Consider the following 22,890-nt stretch of genomic DNA (forward strand, 5'->3'; position numbering starts at 1 on the left):
ATTCTGATGAATCGAGTACCCCAAACAGGCGATCGAGGCAGCAGGGAGGGGGAATAGGACGTTTTTTGGGTCGGAGCAGGCGATTCAGCCACCCGCCTGCTCCCGCTTCCCTCAGAGAGTCAGTGAAGGATGGGATTAGAGATCCCACTGCTGACCAGCATCAGCAGCATCTTGCGGATGTTCAGATGAGATCAGGAAGTGACTCTGAGCTGTGGGTCTGTGAGCTGGAGGCTCCGTCTTCTCTCACCGACAGGAGTGGCTGCACAGATCCTGTAGGGGAGATGCTTGGTGATCAGGCAGTATATGCTGGATCTGTGGATTCTGATGTACACTGCAGATTTGACGATTCGGGAGTGTTCACAACCAGATCCTCCACCCCCAGCACCCCTGTGGGAGAGGTATCATTCCAGCTGCCCGATGGTACCTCTGAGAGATCCCCTAGCCCCTGCACTCTCAGATCTCTCTATAAAAGGAAGCTGGCTCTCCCTGGGGCAGAAGTGGTGGAGTTGGAGGAGCCAAGGAAGAAGCAGTGTGTTAACATGGAAGAGGAGCAAGGAGACAGGGTCTCCCTCTGACGTATGTTGGTGTTGGGGTCACAGCTAGCCTGGCAAGGTCGGGCCAAAAATGTGACTTAATCTTGAGATATAATATGCCTAATTTATTTGTATTAGTGGCTCAAACTTGAAAATCATGCATTTTCAGCGAGCGACATGGTCATATATAACTAAGCTATACATTAGCCAGATCAGGCTGGCTATGTCACCACCTTAACGACACAGAACTTTAACCATGAACCTCTTAAACCCCAGGGGGAAAATCCCCCTGGGATCGGAGACCGATTGGGTCTCCATTGACCCGCTGAGTACTGTTCAGAGGTGGATTGCCTCAAGAGGTTTAAGCATTTCAGGGTATTTATAGCATTATACAGGGATCATTTGCAAGTCTCCAGAAAGGCTAACTGAATCTAAATTTGAACTCTTCAGAGATGCCAAATGAGATGTGTAATACCATTAAAGGACCACTTCACCACTTTTCAACCTATCTTCATATAGGTCCTCACTAATAATCATGATAAAATGGCACGATTCTTTCCTACTCAGTCTGTCTCATAGGAGGGCTGTGGGCAGTTTAGAAACCGTCTTCCAGTAACATCATTAGGCAGATCTTTTTTTTTTAAACAATTTTTTTTACAAAAATGTTTAGATTTTCATTATCGTGAGAACGATGGCTTCCATTCTCACATTGCATTCCCCATCGATGTCACTGGAAGACTGTTTCTGAACTGCCCACAGCCCTCCTATGAGACAGAGTAGAGAGAAATTGCGCCATTGTTTCATGATTAGTGAGGACCTAGTATATGAAGATGGGTTGAAAAGTGGTGAAGTGGTCCTTTAAGTATGACAATTATGCACTATTTAATATTCAGCCTTCACACAGTGGTACCGGTACTTTATTTTTGTTTCCTCCTTCAGTTCACATGCCTTGTTTTACGCAAATAATTAATTTGGCAAGATTGTGATTTTATTTGGAGAATACTTCATATAGTTTGAGTTGAATGTTGTATAAGTGCAGATAATAAGATTAAATAAATTGACTGTCAAAGCAATTTAACTTCTTATAAGGGCTATCTACTCAAAGTCACAACAAAAAAATATTTTCTGTCAAATGTGCGGGAACTATGACTTGAAACATACTGAATTGAAAGCTCAGACCATCCTGCTGGTTATTTTGTATCTATGCCCCGTTTATACAGTGACGTGAGTGACAGCTACCAGCGGTAATGAAGTTTGAAATGTATGCTAGGCATGAGGTACAAGGCACTTAATAAAAAGAAAATGGTGTACCAAAATAGGAACAACTTGTTAATTACTAATATGTATATTGTTAAGTAGCAGCGAAATGAGGGTATTATTGATATGAAAGTTAGCCTAACTAAATGCACCATTAGAGTCCATGCTTATCCTTACACAACTGTAAACTTGCCAAAGTGGCACCAGGAAATAAATGTTGGAAGCTGTCCGTTTATGGAGTCACTCAAATGGCATCCTCTGGCGATGCATAGAAAATTCCAAGTGCAATCAAACCTTTTCAGTTTTCAGTAGGTGTCATTTGGGACTGAAATTGCAAAAACATTGAGATGATCGTCATTAAATTATGGGAATGTACTGTCTGACTTGCTTTGTAATTAACCAAATCATAGATTCCAGTTTCTTCTGGTTCATAGACAACACATCCAAGAAACCTTAACGCCAAAAGATCAAAAACCAAGAGACTACATTTAAATGAATTATGCTGTTTATTTCGATCTATCCATTGTTTCCTCATAAAACCACATGCAGATTCTTTCATAAAAACATTGCATTACTTTCTCAGACTTCCCTCAACATTGACCATTTTCTTCCTCAAACCTTCCTAGCAACTTTCCAAAACAGAAATGGACGATGAAAAAGTTCCACAACTGTTACCAAAAATTATTCAAAATGGTAATACAACACATTTTAGATTTGACTACAATACGGTTAATAGCTGATAAATATTGGTAATTAAGTACGGCTAAATAAGACTTGTTTCCATCTACTCATTGCACAGAACAGCAACGCCACGCTCATAGAAGTTGTGTGGGTCCTCCTTGGTAGCAATGTCAAAGTCCACAGTGAAGATGAGGTCTGACCTTGTGAAGTTCAGATACACAGGCAGAGTCACCTGCAGAGAAGAGAATATTTGAAATGTAATAATTACTTGTGAATCATTAGACCAGTTGGATATGCATTAGTACCCGTATTGTCCCGAATAGAAGACTGATTATAAGACTAATTTGTGGAAAAAGAACATTGAATGTCAAATAGCCTAGTCCCCGAATATAATACGACCCCGTTTTTTAGGATATTTCCATTGGGGGGAAAAAAACGTCTTATATTCAGGCCAATATGGTATTAGATATGTTATGGCTTTGTACCATGTGTCTCTTCTCAGCGTTAGCTTGCTTGATCCAGCGCAGCTGAGTGAGGGGCAAATCAGTAGAGATGGTGTTGGACAGGGAGAGCTTGTTGTTCGTACAAATAGCCCCTTGCAGTTTCAGACCTAGAAGAGACATTGTATATGGATCGCATTAGGATAATGTAACAGAAAATCTACATAAGGACATGACAAATACAATTTTATGTAGATGACAGGCAGTAGTAGTTTAACATAATACAACTAAACGTATTGCTGTACACTAATAGAATCTGTGGAGGACATTTTCCTTTCCCTGATTCACAGTCAGCTGTTTCCCCCCATTCAACCATGCTGTGCCATCAACAACATTAATCCCCTCACTCCCTCCCGGGTACTGCAAACATGCTGGTTGTCGGACCTTTGATGCCGAAGCTGCAGGCATCCAGTGCAGAGCCCTGGGCGGTGGTGACATTGACCTCCAGGCACAGCTCTTCCAGAGACCAGCTGTTTGCCTGAGCAACATACTGACGAGTGGCGGTGATGTAGGCCTCAGGCACAAAGAGGCTGCCTATGCACACATGGATGTTCTGATGAAAAGAGAGTGGGAATGGAAACATGATGAGTTGACATAAACAATAGCTTAAGCAAAGCAGTGAACGAGAGGAAAAACATTGGTGCTATTGAATAGAAGAGATCCCAAGCCTGTTAAGAGTTCTATACAATAATTATGTACATTTTATACAAGGACTGCCATACCTTAAGTTCCTTAGCGCCCCCACTGGCAGCTCCCTGGGAGATCTGCTGAAGTTGTTTGATTCTCTCACTGAAGTCTGCCACCCACAGAATCACTGTCATTGTGGCAGGGACGGTGTAGCGACACCAGCTGCGAGGGAGAATGCCTGGAAGACGGGTGCAGTACTTAGTTTAGACAGTTTTTTGTTTAGACTAGTCATTGGTTAGACCAGTCATTAGTCCTACAACTACAACCTATCTCAAACCCTCACCCTAAACCTAGCCTCCCACAGGGCAGCACACCTAAACCTAACCCATGTCTAAACAATGACTAGTCTAAACTAAGTATGCACTATGCACCCCTGGAAGACAGACAGGCTCCACTGAGGTAAACAGGAAAACTACACAAGGAGCAGGTAGTGGCTGAAATTTAAAATCTGGATGGAACATACGTTGTTTTCCTCTCCATATAACCAGTGAACCTCAATAAAGTATAAAAAGCAAAAACATGTATTTTACCTTTAACAAGTTCATTGATGAGTGTGCGTATGTCATTAGTCTGTTTCTTCTTGCCCTCGCACACTGCCACCACATCCGACAGATCCTGACGAACGTCCTGCAGCATCTTGCCTCCCATCTTCACCTCACGTTCAAAGAAACGGAACAGTGGATCCTGGAGAGAGTGTGTGAATGCATGCGTGTTGGGGTAGAAAACAAACGTATATACTATTTAAATAAACACTTAACAGAAGAGATGAGTGTGAAACAAGGCAGCATGTAATACAAATATTTCTGCAGTAAAATGCGCCAAACCAGAATAGCTGTACTGACAAATAGGAAGTGAACAAGGCGTGCACGTGGAGAAGCCACACCAACTTCAGCACGCCGCTGTCTCCCATGCTTCCAGTTACCTTGATGTTCTCCACTGTGCGTTTGAGGGGGTTGACTGCTTGAGGTATGAGCTGAAGCCAATTGCAGGCGGTGGTGTGAAGGATCCTCATCCAGGCAGGCTGGGTGTCTGACGTGGACGCGCTGCGCTGCTTTTTCTCTGTCTCGTAGGCAAGGTCATCCTCATCCTCCAACATCTGCATTTTCAGCATCTTACCCATCATGTCAATGCCTGCCCAGCCCAGCAGCGAGCCAGTGAACAAGGATGGACGTGGGGGTGAGAGGTGGACAAGCCCATGGTGGGACAGTGGGAGGTAGGGGGAAAATAAATTAATTGTGGAACAAAGACACAAGTTGCTTTGCCTCTAGACGGTTAATAAGTGTTGCTTTGGATAAAATAAAATAAAAGCAGTTATGCCAGTCACACAAAAAAGGAATTAGGAACACATGCATTAGGATCACAGATAAAAATGGCTTCAGGCACAAACATAACATAACTTCAAGGATATTTGCATCAAAATTAAGTAATTAACATTTTATAAAAGGGAGACCGTGGCTCTTGAGGTACACACTGAAATTAAGCAGATTTGAAACATAATGGGATCTGTTGTGACAGGAATGGAGGTGTGGGGGTGATACCCAATGGGTGGATGCTTTGTAGGTTCAACCATGGGACTTGGCAGGCATGCAAATCATTCCCAGAGACAGGGGATGTGATGCAGAACTAAAGGGGTCAGGGGATGCATTTGGACATCTGGTCTGGGGTCAGTGTCAGAGCGAAATGACATGATGGATGTGAAATACAGCTGCTGGAGGGTGAGGAGAGGCACACCGCGCACACTTCCTATGGACAGAACACCTCCACACAGTATGTATATGAGTGTTGGAAGGGGATGCTATGAGAACAAACTATGAGAAGAGGCAACCAGAGGAACGAATGAAAGAGGGGAAATCTAGATAAAAGAACAGTTAGTTGTTTTAAGTCTAGACAGACAAAGACAAGACAAGACAAACACTCCACTCCAGAAGTCTGTCAAAGAAAAAACACTCTCCCAGGGAGTCCACTCCATGCCTGTGAAAGAGCCACACTAATAATCAAATTATTATAACAACAGGTGAGGAAGGAGGATAAGAGCAGTGTCGTGGTGATGCTACATAAGATTCCCAGAGACGACATTGGCATACCAAATGTGGTGAGCAGGACCTTCTCAGCGTTGCTAGGCAACCCGAGCCAAGACGGAGTCTGGGTGTCTGGAAGCATTTCCACCCAGTGTATGAACTCCTCACGTCTGGAAAACATAATTAGAAACACCTGATGATTAAGGTGTCTTTTTTAATTATCAGTCTGGCATTTCCATTGTTTATTCGTTTTTATTGCTGCATTATCTGGCAAAGTCACGTGGAAGTGCTTTGGCAGATCTTCTGAAACAATTATCCATTACACACATTAAAAATATACTACAAAAGCAATAATCTAACTACTACCCCTTTATTCCCCATGTGCCAAAAGCAGCCACTGACCGGATTCCGTCAGGCATCTTGATGTCCTTGTGTCCATCCACTTTGAAGGCCAGTTTGAACTCGCTGTCAAAGCTGCCAGTGGTGAAGATGCGGTCCAGGAAGGTGTTGAGTAGCCGCTGGTCAAACTCGTTGTCGATGCGGCCGCCATAGATGGACTGGGCCATCAGGGTCTTCAGGGCCGCCCATGGGATCTTGTCTGGGGAGATGTTCTGACGACCCTGTGTGTGTGTGTGTGTTGTGAAGGAGATGTCAGCCATAAACCTTTAACCCATTAAGACCTGGAATGCATCTGTGTCACCTTAGCTTATAACCACTTTAACCATTATTTTAAACTTTAGCTGTTGAAAAATAGCATATCTACAAGCTCATAGCACGGCACGCGGTACGAGCTTATAGATCTGCTATTTTTGAAAAATCATGAAATTCTGATCCCTTAGAATATATATTCTTTCCCAGCGAATGTTTTTAACTCAAATCTTTGTTTCTGGAGGTCCCTGGAACAAAATATTTTGAGATGGAGGTCGGCGGCCAAATACATAATTCTAGGGTTTTCTTGACATGAAGAAGTTTGAGCACCACTGACAAAGAAAACCGTCAGGATTTAGAAGACATTTGTAGAATTTGGTAACAGGTCTCATGCTGTCAGGTTTGATGCTTGTCATTCTTCTGACTGACCTTAGCCGTGTCGTCCAGCCAGGTGTCTATAGTGTCGCAGGCAGAACGCAGATCAGACTCTCCAAACTCGTATTTCTTGGACCAGCCCAGTGGGGCGTAGCGCAGACGCTCCTGAATGACAGCATGGAACCATGCCAGCAAGAAGTAGAGACGTGCGCGTTCATTGGGGGCCTGTAGGAGAGACGAAAAGAGGTGAGTGAGGATGATCCATCTTGGATGAAAAGATTGAACGGAGGAAATCATTTAGAGGTTAATTAAGGGGGGGTGTGTGTGTGTGTGTGTTTGTGTGTGTGTGTGTGTGTGTGTGTGTGTGTGAGAAACAGTTTTTGTTACCTTGCACATGCGTGCCACTGGGATGTTGCTGAAAGTCCTGAGCATGTTAGCCTTTACACCTGGAGGAGGTTCAAACACAAAGATCCTACCGGCACGTAACAGGTTCACTGGCACCTGGCAGGAACAACCAAATGGCATTAGAAGTGAAACTCAAGAGAATATAAAGGGAAAATATGGGGTGTTCATGAATTGGTAACTGTTGATAATCACTGAACACGGTTTACCTTGGGATTGATCTCCATGGTAAGGAACAGCCTGAAGCTAGCATGCGGCTGCATGGAGTGGAGCTTCTTCTCCAACTGCATCAACCAGCCAGGGGCCAGGTGGACGTTCTCCAACATCACCCACCTGCAGGAGGGGAGCCGTTAGGATAGGACCGGACACCCGGAGTAAGCCAACACACGTATAGAGAACATTACTCACCTGCCAGACTTCACAGCGGTGTTGATGTCTCGGTCAGCCTTATTGAAGCCCTCGGCAGAACCTTTGGACAGATAAGAAGATTTTATACAATGTCCTTATTTATGTAGCCTACGTAGGATCAGAGCATGCATTTACTGAAAAGTATGTGTCCATTTACCGATGGAGATGGAAGTGATGTGTTTGTTCTGTTCTGCTGCCAGATCTCGGACCAGGCCGCTAGCATCGTAGCCTGGCACAGAGCACATCAGAACTGGAGTACTGGGCTTCACCTACACAGGTGAGAGAGAAAAACCACCGCACATCAGGGAATGAGAGTGAAAACTGTGATTCAGGTGAATTTCGAACATGTGTGTGTGTGTGTGTGTGTGTGTGTGTAACACACACACACACACACACACACACACACACACACACGTCACTAAATTAATTGAACAAGACCGGGTATAACCTCATAGTCCACGATGTTAGACAGGTCGAGGGGCTGATCGATGACGGTCATGAAGCTGTCTCCGAGAACTCTGGACACAAAGATGTGCGACATGGCCAGCAGGCGGTCTGGACGGAAGGCGTGGATCAGAAGCAGCTGGTGTACCGCCTGGCCAATGGAAGCTAAGCAGGAAGTGACGGTAGGAAGTACACATAGGTTAGAAAAGGTACATGTAATCGTTAGCAAAGGCATCATTTCTGAGTCCAGACCATTGAGAATGCTACGGTGTGCGATTACTCACAGGACTGCTTCTCCTCCGACCATAGATAAGGAACAGACAGCTCAGGGGTGTTACTCTCCATCCACATGAAGAATTGCTGAAGCAACACAAACATGAAGCGATTAATGTCACGATTCGAAAATATAGGTTATCCATGAAATCTTCAACAAAGAATGTGTCCATGTTTTAGTTTAAGACTGCACTGCACTGTCTGCACTTGCCGAAAAGAACCCATCTACAAGAGAACAATACAGCACAAGTATAAATTGAGCTTTACCTCGTCAGCTTGGACCTTGTCCACAAGGTCTTTGAAGGCCGGCACACGGCTGAGGCGGATCATGGCCTCACACTGGTCAGTGGTCAGATCCTTCACTTTAGGCACATGTGTGCCCGTCAACACGATCTCCTTACTACGGAGGAAGTGACCGAACTCTCCGTCGTATGAGGGCTCACTGTGAAAGAGGATTTAGTTTGTAATGGTGAGAATTAGGGTTTGGAAGTTTGCACAAATGTTCAAATCAAATACTGTTGGAAGATAAAGAGGGCAGTATGGTGCATCCATCTTACTTGGTCATGCCCTTCAGATTGATCCTAGCCAACAGCATGGCAAACGTGATGTGGTCCTGGTGTAGCATGCCTCTTGCCACGCGGTTAAACGCCACCTATATCGAAATATTCATAGAGTATAGAGCAGTGGTTCCCAAACCTTTTCATGACAAGGACCACCAAATTGACACTTATTAGCCCACGAACCCCCATTTGAAAATATATGCATATAATATATATATATATGTGAAGATTTGTACGGCTCTAGCAGTGATTCTCAACCCGTTTAATTTCAAGGACATATTAGTCTACAGACCCCCATTTAATGGCATTTCTATCTCTGGGACCACAATTTATATTGTAAAATCAATGTTAATTTAACTCGGAGAGTGTACAAACTATCATTTAGCTGGGGACCCCCTGGAACTCCCTCAAGGACCCATGGGGGTCCCCAGACCCCACTTTGGGAACCACCGAGTATAGAGATTCTCATATAGAGAACCACTGTTCTCCAACATTTTCATATCAATAACCCCAAATGAATGCATTTGACTGCAGAACCCCACTTGGAAGATTGTCTTTTTTGTCGTTTTTCTCAAGATTATTCAAAAATAGCCGATCTACAAGCTCACAACGTGTCGCATCGCAACACATTGTGACCTTACAGATAGGCTATTTTTGAATCGCTGACAAATAAATGAGGTAAATGTTTATTAAACAGTTCCGTCATTTTGCGGGGGAACCCCTGGAACACTTTTTAAATACATACCTGGAACAGGTCTTTGGTAATGAGCTCAAGTCTCTGGGTGTGGTCAGTGATGCCCTTGAGGTCTGCGTTCTCATACAACACTGTGTGGTACGTGTCCAGGAAGAAGTGAAGAGAGTACTGGTACAGGAAGTGCATCTGAAGAGGCAGAGAGACATGTAGTTTGTACTCGAAGGCTCCTTAGCTTGATGTGTGACTGAGAGAATGACGGTAGTGTGAGTTTCTTTCCTTTTGTTACTTTTGATTAATCAAATATTTTGAGTCTGTTATTTTACACTTCAACAGGTGTCGTGCACATAGGTTAAATGTTTCCCAAATAGTGAAAAGCTGCTATTTTCACTGACATGACATGACATGCCAAGACAGGAACCGATTTACTATATAATTGACTATATTATGAAATGATTGATTACATCCATAGTATAATGTATTAGTGTCCAGACCTGGTTGAGGGACTCCATGGTGAAATAGATGCTGCTGCAGGCGGAGGACAGAGACAGGTACTGCTGGGACACTGCCTCCACCTCGGCCATCACAATGTCAGTCTCCTCCACCTTCCTGGTCACCTCGGCCGCCTCCTTCTTCAGGTTCTCCAGGGTGGTGATGATGGTGTCGTCGTCCAGGATACGACCCTTGACCTCATTGAGTGCCTGCAGTAGGGACTTCTCCAGCTGGCGAAGACGCAGCTGGAATTCACCTGCGATGAACACACATACTCTCCGTCATGTAATGTTACGATTCCCAACCTGTGGGCCAGGGCCAAATAGTTGGCAAAACACTACGATTTTAATGATAATATAAAATAATCGAACCAGGAAACTGCAAGTACATATGTTACTCTTTTTTTAGCACTCTTTATTCTATCCCTTTGTATGCTACAAGCTTGTAGATTTGCTATTTTTCAATAGCTAAAGCATAACAATCCTTAAAACACCAAAAGGGGTTCCCGTCCTGAATGGGGCTCACCCTGAAGCTTGAGGAGGTCAGAGCGCTTCTCGTCCACGTCAGGCCTCTCAGCCTTGAGGACCTCGTTCAGACACTGGCTCTGCAGACTGCTGCGTGTCACCGTGAAGTTGACGAACGTAACACGAGAACACAGGTCTGGAGGGAACTCAACCTGCATGGGTTAAAACCACAGGTTACAGTAGCTTCATTTAGAGGTATATGCTGCATTTGGAACTAGCCTGACAGATGTTGTTCTTAATTATAAAAGGGATGATGTGGTAGCCTATGACATTTATTGAAGGCCTAAAAATTGGTTTGTGTGACCATATACTTTTTTCCTTTTTTTTTTTTTTTTAACATTCTGTTTATCAAAAAATTTATATATTCAGGGACAAATTGAGTGAGATATAAACAGAGTAGCAAACAACACATACACACATGAAGAAAACAATAATACGAGACAATTCAATTAGTTAAAAAAAACAAAACAGAACAAATTCTCCAGTAAAATTAGTATACAGAACAGTTCATGGTCATAAACTCATAAACGCATCCAGTCAAGATAGGCATGGTCTAGAAGGCAACCTTACATGTCAGTGAGGTGGTAACCAGACATACACCAAGAGGTTGTTATCACACAAGAGTGATTACCGTCATAGACGTAGGTTACAAACTCAATCGGGTTCAGTCGGGGGCACAAGTGCAAGATTTTCAACGTGCGATAGAAAATGCTGCCACGCTTTATAGAATGTGACCATATACCTAAAAGCTAAATGCAAGGACAGACGGAAAGCTAAACGACAAATCCGACTCACCGTTGGGTCACGCGTGGAGAGGAAGATGACGAAGGAAGGCGACAGGTCGATGTCCTGGTCTCCCAGGGTGATGAGGACACGTCCTCCAGTCCTGCGGACCTCTCTGTTCAGCACTGGGTTCAGGATTGGATCGTAGCTCTCCACATCCTGGCGAAGAGAAGGACACCAGGAGGGAGACGAGAACAGTGAATGCCGGATGAAGCAAGCAGGTAGCTAGTCAACAACACTCGCGTAAAAACATCTACAAGAGTCGAGCTACAAGCACAAGAGCACAGGGGCTTTTTACCTGGACCAGCAGCGGGTTTCCAAAACGCAGAGCACTCTCCAGGTTCTTCCTGAAGGCGTCGTCCAGGAAGCTGGTTCTGGTGATCTTGCGGTCCTTGTACTCGTTCATGATGAACTCCGTGGCCTGGCCGGACGGATCGATGATCAGAGGGTACCTGGAGAGGACAGCAGGGCTGTTAGCGTTAGCTCAACCCAGGGCATGTTCAAATAAAACAAAAACACTACATTGGAAAATCTATCAATATGCTGAGGTAGTTTTTCATTTTGTTTTTAACACCATGAACAAACAGTAACCTGTTGAATCTCTTCAGCATGATGGCATTCTCAGTGCAGAGGTCATCAGCTGGGAGAGAGTTGGCCTGCCAGCGGAGCCTCTCATCAGCGTTGGACAGGTACTCGGTCCTTGCGATATCCGTACGGAACTAGCAGTGACATGCAGGAGAAAGGCTGTTAGGCATGCGTAAAGATCTAGGCCTCTCATTAATAGCCAGAGGTGGCCATATATATGTGTAATTGGGTCAAATGCCTCTCAGTGGAGCTCAGTATCACCACATTAACTTAGCTCATTAACTGAAATAACATTTCAGTTAATGTCCCGAAATTATTTTGGGGGGGGGGTCCCAAAATAAATACAAAAAGAATGGCTGGAAAATGAAAGTCTTGAGTTTAGTACACATTACTTAATTTTTATATCTGGTTTCAGTATTTATTTGTGATGTATTTTCTCCATTATTAAGGTTATTGTAGTGGTCAATTTGTATTGGTGGTGGGGAGGGGAGGGGGTCGGGGCAGGGGTCACGAGACATGGCCAAAGCATTTCCAGGGGTCCCCAGCAACTGGTAACCCTTTCCCAGTTTCTTTAATTAATTTGTCCCCGGTCAAAAATTTGACATCTACACAAACCTGATCATACCTGGCTATGTATTATGCAACCCTAATTATTCATTGTTTGGAATAGTCTACTACAAATTGTCCCCATCTGTCTGAGAACAACAACTGCTAAGTACCTGAATGTTGGCCTGCTGCAGGTGGTGAGACCAGGTGGTGAACAGGTTCTGTCTCATCTGCTGTTCAAAGTAACCTGCGTAGGCGATGAAGGCGGCAGAGAGCAGACAGTCCCCGGCGATGGTGGACATCTGGTTCTTGAAGGTCTCACTGGTCTGCTCCCAGCGCTCCCTCTCTGCTGACAAGCTCTTGAGCAGAGCTGTGCTGCGGTTCAGCTGAGAACAGAACACAAAACACAGTATACTGTAGGTACGAAAAAGGGGCACAAGACCTTTGGGTGTAATCACGGAGCAGTACGCAGGCAGGACTTACAAGCGTGCAGACATCTGTTACTATATGATGGGGAGGAAAGATTCAAGAATCTATCGTGACAACACAGCTTAGATTTTAGATGTGCAACACATGGCTGAAAATCATACTGGAGATGTTGCTACTAGCAGAGCACAAGAGATACGTATTGCGCTACTGACAATAACTGTACATTATGTTTTGCAACAGTGATAACGTACACCCTGATTGTGTGGCGACACCATGATAATTTCCCCAATGGTGTGCATCTTTACGTGACAATTTCTTAAATCTAGTGCTCGACTGGACGTGGATGAGCATCTACCTTGGCCTCGACTGAAGCCAGGTCAGATTTGATGGCCTGAGCCTCTGAGATGAGGACGGCGTACTCCTCTTTGTAGCGAGCAATGCTGGACTCCAGGTCTCTGATCATCTGCTCCACTTCCTCCGCCCGATTCTGGTTGTCCTTGGCGTCGTCCTCAAGTTTCTGCAGCTCATTACGGAGTGGCTCCACACGCTTCAGCATGTCAGCGTAGTTCAGCTGTAGGAGAGTGTGAAGGTATGTTGAGGAGTCGGTCACAAACAGGGGTGTCGGATGAAACATTACCGACCAAGTACACTGGGAAGGTAATTGAGGTAATTGACCGGATATTCCCATAAATCATACATCAGTGACCGCAAGACTCATTTACCTGAGCGATGGCCCATTTAACCATAGGCCCGCAAGCCAGAGAGGCCCTGTTAACCTGCTCATAGTTGAACCCTGGGTTGGACATGTAGTTCTTCTTCATCTTCTCACGGATTGAGTCACTGGAATTAACACAAGTGGATGTTAGCAAGATTATAGTAGCTGCAAAATGTAATTAACAGTTGAAAATGTCCAGAACAGAATGTGTGTGTAGGTGAGTGATTGTAAAGTTTTATTCATTTTGAATATGATTTAATGATTCATTCATACCAAACTCAAGAGATAAATCTTCTAATTATGGCCAGAAGTCAAACCTGGCCAGCTGCTGGTGTGGACAGGATTATTCAATCCCATAAAGACAATCACAATAAATAATGATCAACAAATCATTCCCCTCCCCGCCATCAATTCCCCCAAATATAGTTGGCATATGCCAATTTTCGAATTTTCCCGAACCAGAATCTCATTGGCATCATCAAGCAGTAATCACAGATCAACTGATTGAGAAAATGATCTTTGCGTACTGATTGAGAAAATGATCTTTGCGTCCATCTGAAATCTAGGTAGACAGGCAAGTGGAGACGGTCCGACCGGCCGCGGTACCTCATTTCCTCTGAGGAAAAGTTGATTATGCTGCTGATGAAATTGTCACTGATAATAACTTGTCTAATCTTTTTCCAGTCACTGGTCTCCTCGCCCAGCAGCAGGCAGATAGACTCCAGGGTCAGCTTGACCGCCGCCGGTGGGTTTGTCATGGCCCGAATTTCCACGAGATGGTGCCGCTTTATAGAGCTCACCGCTAAAGGCAGGGCAAGTGTGTGTTTGGAGGAAAGGAAGTAAGTTGTAGTGAGAGAGAGAGAGAGAGAGAGAGAGAGAGAGAGACAGACATTTTAGTGAATTCTTGTATTGAGAACTTTTCCTTTCACCTGATCTCGTCAGCAGAGAAGTTGACGATGGTAGGGATGAAGTTCTCCCTCATGATGATGGAACGAATCTGCTTCCAGTCCGTGGTGCTCTCTCCCAGGAGGAGACAGATGGACTCCAGGGCCAGCTTCACGGCCGACGGGGGATTGGCCATGGAACGCACCTCCACCAGGTGCTGCTTCTTAATGGACTTAACAGCTACCAACACCAAGTGGAGGCAGATGAGGTTTAGGAGGGGTCAAGACGGAGGGGATACGAGTAGAAGAAAAATAAGAAAAGATATCTAACTGGTCAAACTCTTGACAAAGATATCTTTGTCTGGACTATAGGGAATATTATCACAAAAGGGTGAAAGGAGATATAGCTCCAAGAGAAGAATGTAGCTCAATAAGCAGTACCAAGAATTCTTAGTGAAACATATATACAATACTCAATGTGATCCAATGAATGACAGAACTTAGTGAAGGGCTAATTCACAGAGAACCATGTAGAGAAAAGCTAAGATATACCATTCTGAGACTCAATGACAGCAGGCTCCACTTGGTCCAGATCTTCTTTGACACTCAACTGTTTGTCCTTGATCACTGCTTGCTGCTTGTACACAGATTCCTGGATCTCCTGGCTCATCACCTGAAATCACCATAGAGACAAACAAATGTAAAGAAAATGTATAATACTACAGATTCTATTATATTTACATTTATTTAACATTACACATTCACAACACAATCCTGAGCATTCATCGATTTAACTTTTAAGTACGGTATACAAAAGCATTAACAAACTCAATGGTTACCTTTTTCTTCTCAGCCTCCTGCTGGTCTTTGACCATCTTCTTCAGCTTCTCATTGGCAGCTAGGTTCTTCACCTCCAGCTCCTCACTCTTGATCCTGAGGTCACGACGCAGCTCCCCCACCTTTGGAGAAGGAGGAACATTTAAGTATAAGGAGACCGCTGCAGAGGATCCACAGGTACTAGGTAAACACTGATCAAACGTTGAACTTAACCCATTTTGACCTGAGAAAAATGTCTTCTACATCCTGACAGTTTTCTGAAAAAGCTTTGTTTCTATGTCAGTCGTTCTTCGATTTTTCAAAAATAGCAGACCTACAGATCTTGTAGATCTGCTATTTTTCAATAGCTAAAGTATAGCATAATGCCAACACCAAAAGGGGTTCCCGCCCAAAATGGGGTAAGGTCAAGACAGAGCTGAACAAAATGCATCTGATGTACACCAAAGAAATAAAAAAACGGATTATCTTTACAGGATGTGCGTTACCTGATCGACGGTCTCCTTGATCTTGCGGAGACCAACGTTGAGGTGCATCTGCTGCTCCTCCAGCTCACTGCGTTTCTCGTTGAACAGGTCGGCGTAGTGGTTGATGAAGTCTAGGTAGTGGCGAGGAGTGATGGCCATGGTGCGACCGCCACGCTTTGCCAAACGGTTGTTCGCCTAAAAAAGGGATCAACATCAGGCTATGGGAACACCTCACATGTACAGTATACTGCATATTATTAACAGAACCTGTAGGCTGTGATCCCAATTTATTATTCATTATACAGGTATATAGTAAATCAGTACTTTATAGCAAAATATACAATTGAGCAAAAACAAAATAAGAATATAAAACATAAATTGGTTTACTACACATGTCACTCTTGAAACTAAATAAACTTCATCGTATATACAATTATACACACAATATTATCTCAGTCCTGCCAATAAATGGATAAAAGAGTCTGACCTGGTGCAGTGTCTGGTGTACAAAAACACATCCATTGACGATGGCCTCACGGTGTTGGGGAGGCTGGGGCATTTTGTCGTAGATGATGGGCATGTAATCTGGCACCTTCCAGTTGGGTTTCTCCAGGTCCAGCTTGATGGTGAACTCCTTACCCACCTGGTAAAGGGCCTCGGTTGACCAGTCACCAAACCAGTTCAGCACACACCTGGCACGGGGGGAGGAATCAATTGACTTTGGCTATTCAAAAACAGCAGATATGCAAGCTCATTGTGCCGTGCTATGAGCTTGTAGATCTGCTATTTCTGAAAAATCGTGAATGTGTGAAAAGTGTGGGAGTACCTGTTGAAGAGAGCAGGTGAGGTGGCAGCCCTGTCCTTCAGGCCCTCTGAAGAGGGGTTCATGGTGAAGACCACATGGAGGTTCCTGATGACCTGGCTGGTGAACCACTTGTACAGCTCCTCGTGAGTGTCCAGCATCAGGCCCTCCTTCTGGGCGCCCTCCTTACACTGGGTCATCAGGGTGGCATACTCGTCTCCCTCAAACAGGCCCGGCACCTGAGGAATGCGCGCACGTACACATGTCAAAATGGAGCTTCCCTAGTTACTTGCGCGAGCAGAGCGTGTGCAGGTAGGGTTTTCGGCTGTGTATGTCGGTGACACTCTCGGCCAATCAGGGCGCTGCGTGCGTACGCTCGTGAGCTAGGGATGGAGCTCGTTAATTTGTATTGATAACGATCACCTTACCGAGCAGGTGCTATTATTTTGTGGAAAGATGAGAGATAATACCTTCTGAACAGAACCTTACAGTTGTGAGAGTTTGTATGCCATGACACGTGTGTGTGTGTGTGTGTCTGTCTGTGTGTGTGTGTGTATATTTACTTATACAAACAGAATATGCATATATTTTCTATAATCTTCTCTTTATTTTAACCAACCAAAACATCCTTTGCACTACATTTTACTAGGGCCTTGAAATACAGTACTTTTCCAACAGACAGAACTGTTAATTGTGTACAGTCACTTTGAAAGCGCAATGTATACGTCAATGTACGACGGTGTCACGCAGCAAAATAGCCAATCTACAAGCTCACACTGCGTCTGCTTGCACCGCGTTGTGAGCTTGTGGAGCTTGTTGGACAACAAGCTCCACATGTCTTGGGTGGAAGAGGACGGTTGATCTGCACACGGCTCTTGTGTCGTTTCAACTCAGTGCAGACATGCAAAGGTATCGCATTTGGGTTTAACCCATTCTGACCTGAGATCAGATTCATACGAGGTTTCCGCCGGACACACACTGGTCCTGATGAACCCATTCTGACCTGAGATCAGATTCTAAAAATGTCAGTCGCTCTTCGATTTTTCAAAAATAGCAGACCTACAAGCTCGTATCGCGCCACTCGGTGGCGCGATATGAGCTTGTAGATCTGCTATTTTTAAATAGCTAAAGCATAACATGATGCCGACACCAAAATGGGTGCCCGGTCAGAATGGGTTAATACAATGCATTATTGACAGATGTCTATGCATTGTCGAAATGTTCTCTTTCGTGCATGTACTAATTAATAACTGTGCTACATTATTGCATTTAGCTCCCCTCTTGTCTTTAAAAATATATATAACCAAACGTTTTCACCCGTTCCACCATACTTCCAAGGCGCAACCATGACGCAACCCTTTATCACTGTGGCCCAGTCAGTTTAGAGCTTGCCGAATCTAACTTCGAAGAGACGAGAGGGGGCGAAAAAAACAAAAAATAGCCTATGTCTGTTAGTAGCAAACTACAGCATGCAAGCCGAATTTGTTTTAAATTGCCCCCACATCATTAGCCCGTCGGCAAAACCGTTCACACTTCACATCTATCGGCCAGAGATGCGCTACCCCCCTTGTCAATCCTTTAATCCACGCTACACGCCTGCCCCTTGTTATTATATAGCGATGCCATGATGTCAGCTGCTGCGGCTATACCCGATAACAGGCTCGACAAGCCAAAAGCTTATTGATAGTCGGGTCTCGATAAATGCCGAATGGGGTTTGTAATGGACCCGATTTTCGGCTCCATCCCTACTTGTGAATGGCTCAGCCAATCAGAGCGTGAGTTGGCGAGCTTGCTGCGTATGTCGGTGGTCCCTTTGACCCTTTGGATCGAAATTTGAGTCAATACATTTTCACGATTTTAACAATAACTTGCCTACGTGAAATAAAATAAAAGCTGAAAATGACACCGTGTTACCTCGCCGTTGGCCAACAGGGTGTTCATTCTCTCCAGGAAGCCGGAGTCCAGCATGTTGGACTCATCCATGATGAAGGCAATCTTCTCGTTCTTGCAACCGGAGCGACGCAGAACTGTGCGCAGGTCCTCGTCAAAGTCCTCTCCTGTGTACTTCCTGTGCACCTAAACACATGCAAACATCGCTCAGCCATTAGAAGGAATCCAACAAGTACAGGTATTGACCTAAAGCAACAGCAGGGCTACCAACCTTGATCTGATACACGCTTAGTCCATTCATCCAGGCTACGAAGCGAGACAGGGTGGTCTTTCCCGCCCCACTCACACCGATCAGCAGCAGATGGCCTTGGGGTTGGCGGAAGATTCTAGGAGGGCAAAAAAGGAAATGCACTTTAGACTGGCTCAACACAAAAATGGGGCGCCTGCCTGGCGGGTCATCTAATTGGTGCACACTGCACTTTTGCCTATTTGCTCCTGGTGAGCAAATGGGATCAGAGTTTGAATTTACTCGTCTTGTCTATACTCTCTATTCCCATCGTTTCCTGTCTCTAGTCTACAATATCACGTCTAAAATGAAGCATAAAAATGGCAAGATCAAATAAAAAACTAACTCGTGATGGACTCGAATACAGAAAATAACCACAACTTGTCACAACATTGATTCGTGTTCCACCATGACAAAGGCAATCACCAAGTTTAATGACAGCAACTCTTATTTCAATTCTCGAACCACGCTAGACCGCAAAAAGTAGCATAGGCTGGAAATGGTTCCTCACCGGTCAATCCTGAGGACATGGTCAAGCACCTCGTTGAACAGCACCAGAGGAACATCCAGCTCCTCTTCGTAGAAGACCTTTAGACGGGCCTTCACGTAGTCCCTCAACTCCTCCTGCTCCACTGGGATGTAGTCCTGCAGGGAGAAGAGGCTTACTACAGTGGTTCCCAAACTGACTCATGTCAAGGACCCCCAAATTGACACTAAGTCATTCTCAACTATTTTAATTTATTAAAAAACACAGGAATATACATTATATATAACTAGTGCTGCAACGATTATATTCTTAGCGATTATTCTATTGATTACTTTTTCAATTAATCAAATAATCAAGAAGCACGTCTTTTTGATGTTTTTACATTAACAAATCAATAAATAGACAATCTACAAGCTTAGAACGCATAGCATTGTGAGCTTGTAGATCTGTATTCTTGCAAGTCATTCATTTTCATTTTTGAAAGTCTATTATTCTTAATTATTGATTAAACTGATTACTAGTTTGATTAACTATTGCCACCCTAAATATAAATTTGCACAACCCAGCGGAGTGCTTTCGAATGGCAGCCATTTGGAATGTTATGTCATGTTTGTAGGCTGTTCACCTTGGACAGCCAGTTGCTGTAGAGGATGGGTCTTGTGAGTGCCTTCTCTTTGTCAATGTTGGGGAAGTGTTTCAGAGCCACCATGTCGATGTTCTCATCCGTCCACCGTCTCTCCTCATCATCAACCAGTCTGGATAAAGCACCCAAATTATTGATACATTCAATTGTTGATAAATGCAGTCCATTTATAGTATTTAAGGAGCTGCTATAGTCTCTTGAAAGACCAACATTCAAACCAACATGGTTTTCAGAATATAATCTGAGATTACCGTTACAGCAGTCGGTTCTCATGGCAGCCACTGGTACCAATAACACTTTCACCCACCTGTCCTGGAAGAGGCGGAGAGCCTCGTGAGCCCAGACGCGGATGAGGCCCTCCACAGGAAGGGTTTCCAAGGGCCGCAAGGCCTCAAAGATCCCCCTGACCCAGCGGGTCATCTCTCTGGGGGAGTAGATGTAGTGGGGCTGAGTGTCCTGGGTGAAACGCTCCTGTAGGCATTACAGAGGGTGATGAGATTTCAAGCATATAAAACAGTATACCGATTCAATAGATTTGATCGATTTATTCTCAACCCTAATTTAACAAAAAAATAGGACAACATGGATATGGGACATGATCAAATAGGACAATATGGATATGGGGTAACGGATAAGTTGTGTTGCGTGTTACCTGAGAAATGGCATAGAACTCAACCATTGCAGCAGTAAGTGGTTCTGCATAGGTGCGTAGGGTTGGAATGAGGCGCAGCATGGCACGGTTGAAGGTTCCGTAGATCTGTGTGAGAGATGCAGGACCTGGGTAGTCCACGTACACCACAGGGACATGGCGAAGGAACCTGCATATCACACAACACCACACAGCTCAGTGACAAACCTGTTTTTTCACCCCATTTCAGAATTTGATTTATCTTTTGGGGTTAGTTTTTTCAGTTTAAAAAAATTATGAAACTAAGACATTCTGAAACTACTCAAAGAGGGTTCCCTTACTCTCCTGGAACTGTAAGACCCGTTACACCATGAAAGTTAATGATAGAAATGTAACAAATGACCTGTAACAATTACGAAATGTACTTTGATGCCCAACATGACCCACCTGTGCACCGAAAAATAAAAACAAAAACAAAGTTTAAAAAATAATAATAATTATGAAGTATGGCTCTAAATGGAGGAATGTCGCCTTGTACTGTACCTGTGTGTTAGGGGCTTCCTGCCAGGGTCAGTGGGAGGATTACAGGCTCCAACAAACTGGATCCTCTCCAGTTTGACCCAAGTCTGGTCGGATGTGCGGTAGAACCCGCCGTGCTCGACCATCTGCAGAGAAAACACAACAAGCATTAGTTTAGTTAGGCATTTAGTATTTGACTATCAGAGATCTCTGGCTACTGACATATCCGGTGATATCTAAAGTCAATCAACAGGCTACACCAGTGTGAAACTGAAACAATTCAGAAATAAAATAAAAATAATATCACTGCAGCACCAATGCAAGGACGTCATGGCGGTCCTTCATATTGGGACAATATCAGGATTGGTTTTCAAAGCAGTATGCGCTGGTTTTACACTTTTTCCTCCGGTATCAGTAGGTGGAGACGTGAGATTAGCATTGAAATAGAACATAAATACTGTATCGTCTGTGTGTGTGTGTGACATTATACCTGTCTGAGGAAGGAGATGACCCTCTGTGTGCCGTACTTATCCATGTCAGGCAGATTGATCTCGTCACAGAACAGCACCAGCCACTTGCCCAGCTGGATGGGGGCGAGGACCACGCCGTTGGGGGTACGGCGGTACTCACAGTAGTGGTCAAAGGTCTTCAGTAGCAACTCTGGGGTGGTGGCGCTGGAGAAGTTCAGACCCACCACCTGGCAAAGTAGATAAAGTGACAACATCATTTTAAAACGTTAATCATAAGTGAAAAATATTTGATAGAATAAATGTAGTAGGATTAATTAGCGAATATACAACTATAATATTAACAACTATACTAGGTTCACTGAGGCCTGGCATACAAAATGAGCTTAACTCAGTCGCATCTAGTGGCTGAATTCGAACTTGAGGAATGCCACAATGCAAGTCAACTGTGAGAACCATCAGATTTTGAAAGCCGTTCATTCGGAAACGGAAGACAGGAAGTGTAAAACCGGCTATGTAACGTGTCCGGAAAATGTTATTTAATTCACCCAAAACAAACATTTTGTAACCATGAGCATAAGATGATTTATGAGCCACAAATCAGCCTTGTTTTCGACAAAAACGCAGCCTGGAAAAAGCTAAATGGATTTAAAACAAATCATAAGCGTACTGACTTTTCTGTTCATTTCCGTCGCACGGCAACCGGCGCAATACAGACAGGTGCAGAACAGCGAACAGTGAATGAGTTTAATTTGAACATCTCTCAAATGGTCTTCCTCTCACCTCCATGTCAGGCAGAGCCCTGAGAGCGCTGAACAGTGTCATGGTCTTTCCAGAGCCTGGAGGGCCACACAGCACCAGTGGTTTGTGCTCGGCCAGCCAGGTGTACAGCAGGGCCTCGTGGCGAACAGTATCCAGCGTGGGAACCACCACGTCTGGGGATGCCACCTTGTGGGTCTCCACCTCGATCTGGGGAACCTTGCCCTGCCATGACTGCCACTCACCTGAGATGCACACCTGGGAGCAGAAGGAGGTGATGTCAAACTACAAAATAGATTTTTTTTGTTTTATTGTGGCTGATTTGTTAACATAATTATGAAGAATCTTTATTAGAATCTTTATTTATTCGGTCGATTAGACCTTCATCAGGACAGACAAATTTCTCAAGATACCCTTTTTAACATATGAAGAGTGACATCATGTTATTACATGGCTTGGTCGAATGCTTGATTCTGATTGGTAAATCACTGAATTCAGCAGTGTGTTATTTCTTGATAATGACCGCTCCCCCTCTATAACAGACTCTAGCTAAACATTGATCTCAAGAATGTTTTTGAAAACATTTGAAGCGAGAAATGGACAATGCAGTAACTGGTGCAGCTGGGCAGACGGCCAGTGCGACACTTATGGAATACTTCCAAATCATTACCGT

The 22,890-nt window shown here is 44.2% G+C and overlaps 1 protein-coding gene across 1 annotated transcript in view; it reads right to left on the reverse strand.

Moving 5' to 3' along the window:
* Positions 1-2,273: 2,273 nt before the first annotated feature.
* The window catches only part of dync1h1 (dynein, cytoplasmic 1, heavy chain 1), a 39,708-nt gene continuing 19,091 nt past the window's right edge, over positions 2,274-22,890 (reverse strand). The window contains exons 38-78 of the mRNA XM_083792617.1: positions 22,242-22,475; positions 21,482-21,688; positions 21,016-21,137; positions 20,497-20,662; positions 20,152-20,315; positions 19,827-19,956; positions 19,226-19,359; positions 18,700-18,814; positions 18,453-18,614; positions 16,563-16,777; positions 16,224-16,428; positions 15,758-15,931; positions 15,275-15,394; positions 14,988-15,108; positions 14,481-14,676; positions 13,559-13,676; positions 13,192-13,407; positions 12,581-12,793; positions 11,868-11,995; positions 11,575-11,728; positions 11,289-11,435; positions 10,495-10,645; positions 9,972-10,225; positions 9,532-9,666; positions 8,784-8,878; positions 8,494-8,668; positions 8,238-8,313; positions 7,958-8,118; positions 7,667-7,778; positions 7,510-7,570; positions 7,311-7,434; positions 7,087-7,200; positions 6,754-6,924; positions 6,079-6,296; positions 5,743-5,846; positions 4,581-4,789; positions 4,189-4,342; positions 3,694-3,836; positions 3,356-3,524; positions 2,957-3,081; positions 2,274-2,703 (exon numbers count right to left, since the gene is read on the reverse strand). Of these exons, the coding sequence (XP_083648743.1) occupies positions 2,575-2,703; positions 2,957-3,081; positions 3,356-3,524; positions 3,694-3,836; positions 4,189-4,342; positions 4,581-4,789; positions 5,743-5,846; positions 6,079-6,296; positions 6,754-6,924; positions 7,087-7,200; positions 7,311-7,434; positions 7,510-7,570; positions 7,667-7,778; positions 7,958-8,118; positions 8,238-8,313; positions 8,494-8,668; positions 8,784-8,878; positions 9,532-9,666; positions 9,972-10,225; positions 10,495-10,645; positions 11,289-11,435; positions 11,575-11,728; positions 11,868-11,995; positions 12,581-12,793; positions 13,192-13,407; positions 13,559-13,676; positions 14,481-14,676; positions 14,988-15,108; positions 15,275-15,394; positions 15,758-15,931; positions 16,224-16,428; positions 16,563-16,777; positions 18,453-18,614; positions 18,700-18,814; positions 19,226-19,359; positions 19,827-19,956; positions 20,152-20,315; positions 20,497-20,662; positions 21,016-21,137; positions 21,482-21,688; positions 22,242-22,475 (6,321 nt within the window). The 3' untranslated portion in view covers positions 2,274-2,574. The remainder of the gene's footprint in view (positions 2,704-2,956; positions 3,082-3,355; positions 3,525-3,693; positions 3,837-4,188; positions 4,343-4,580; positions 4,790-5,742; positions 5,847-6,078; positions 6,297-6,753; positions 6,925-7,086; positions 7,201-7,310; positions 7,435-7,509; positions 7,571-7,666; positions 7,779-7,957; positions 8,119-8,237; positions 8,314-8,493; positions 8,669-8,783; positions 8,879-9,531; positions 9,667-9,971; positions 10,226-10,494; positions 10,646-11,288; positions 11,436-11,574; positions 11,729-11,867; positions 11,996-12,580; positions 12,794-13,191; positions 13,408-13,558; positions 13,677-14,480; positions 14,677-14,987; positions 15,109-15,274; positions 15,395-15,757; positions 15,932-16,223; positions 16,429-16,562; positions 16,778-18,452; positions 18,615-18,699; positions 18,815-19,225; positions 19,360-19,826; positions 19,957-20,151; positions 20,316-20,496; positions 20,663-21,015; positions 21,138-21,481; positions 21,689-22,241; positions 22,476-22,890) is intronic.

The sequence above is a fragment of the Protomyctophum parallelum genome (genome assembly GCF_964188405.1).
Source record: "Protomyctophum parallelum genome assembly, chromosome: 20".
NCBI classification, from domain to species: domain Eukaryota; kingdom Metazoa; phylum Chordata; class Actinopteri; order Myctophiformes; family Myctophidae; genus Protomyctophum; species Protomyctophum parallelum.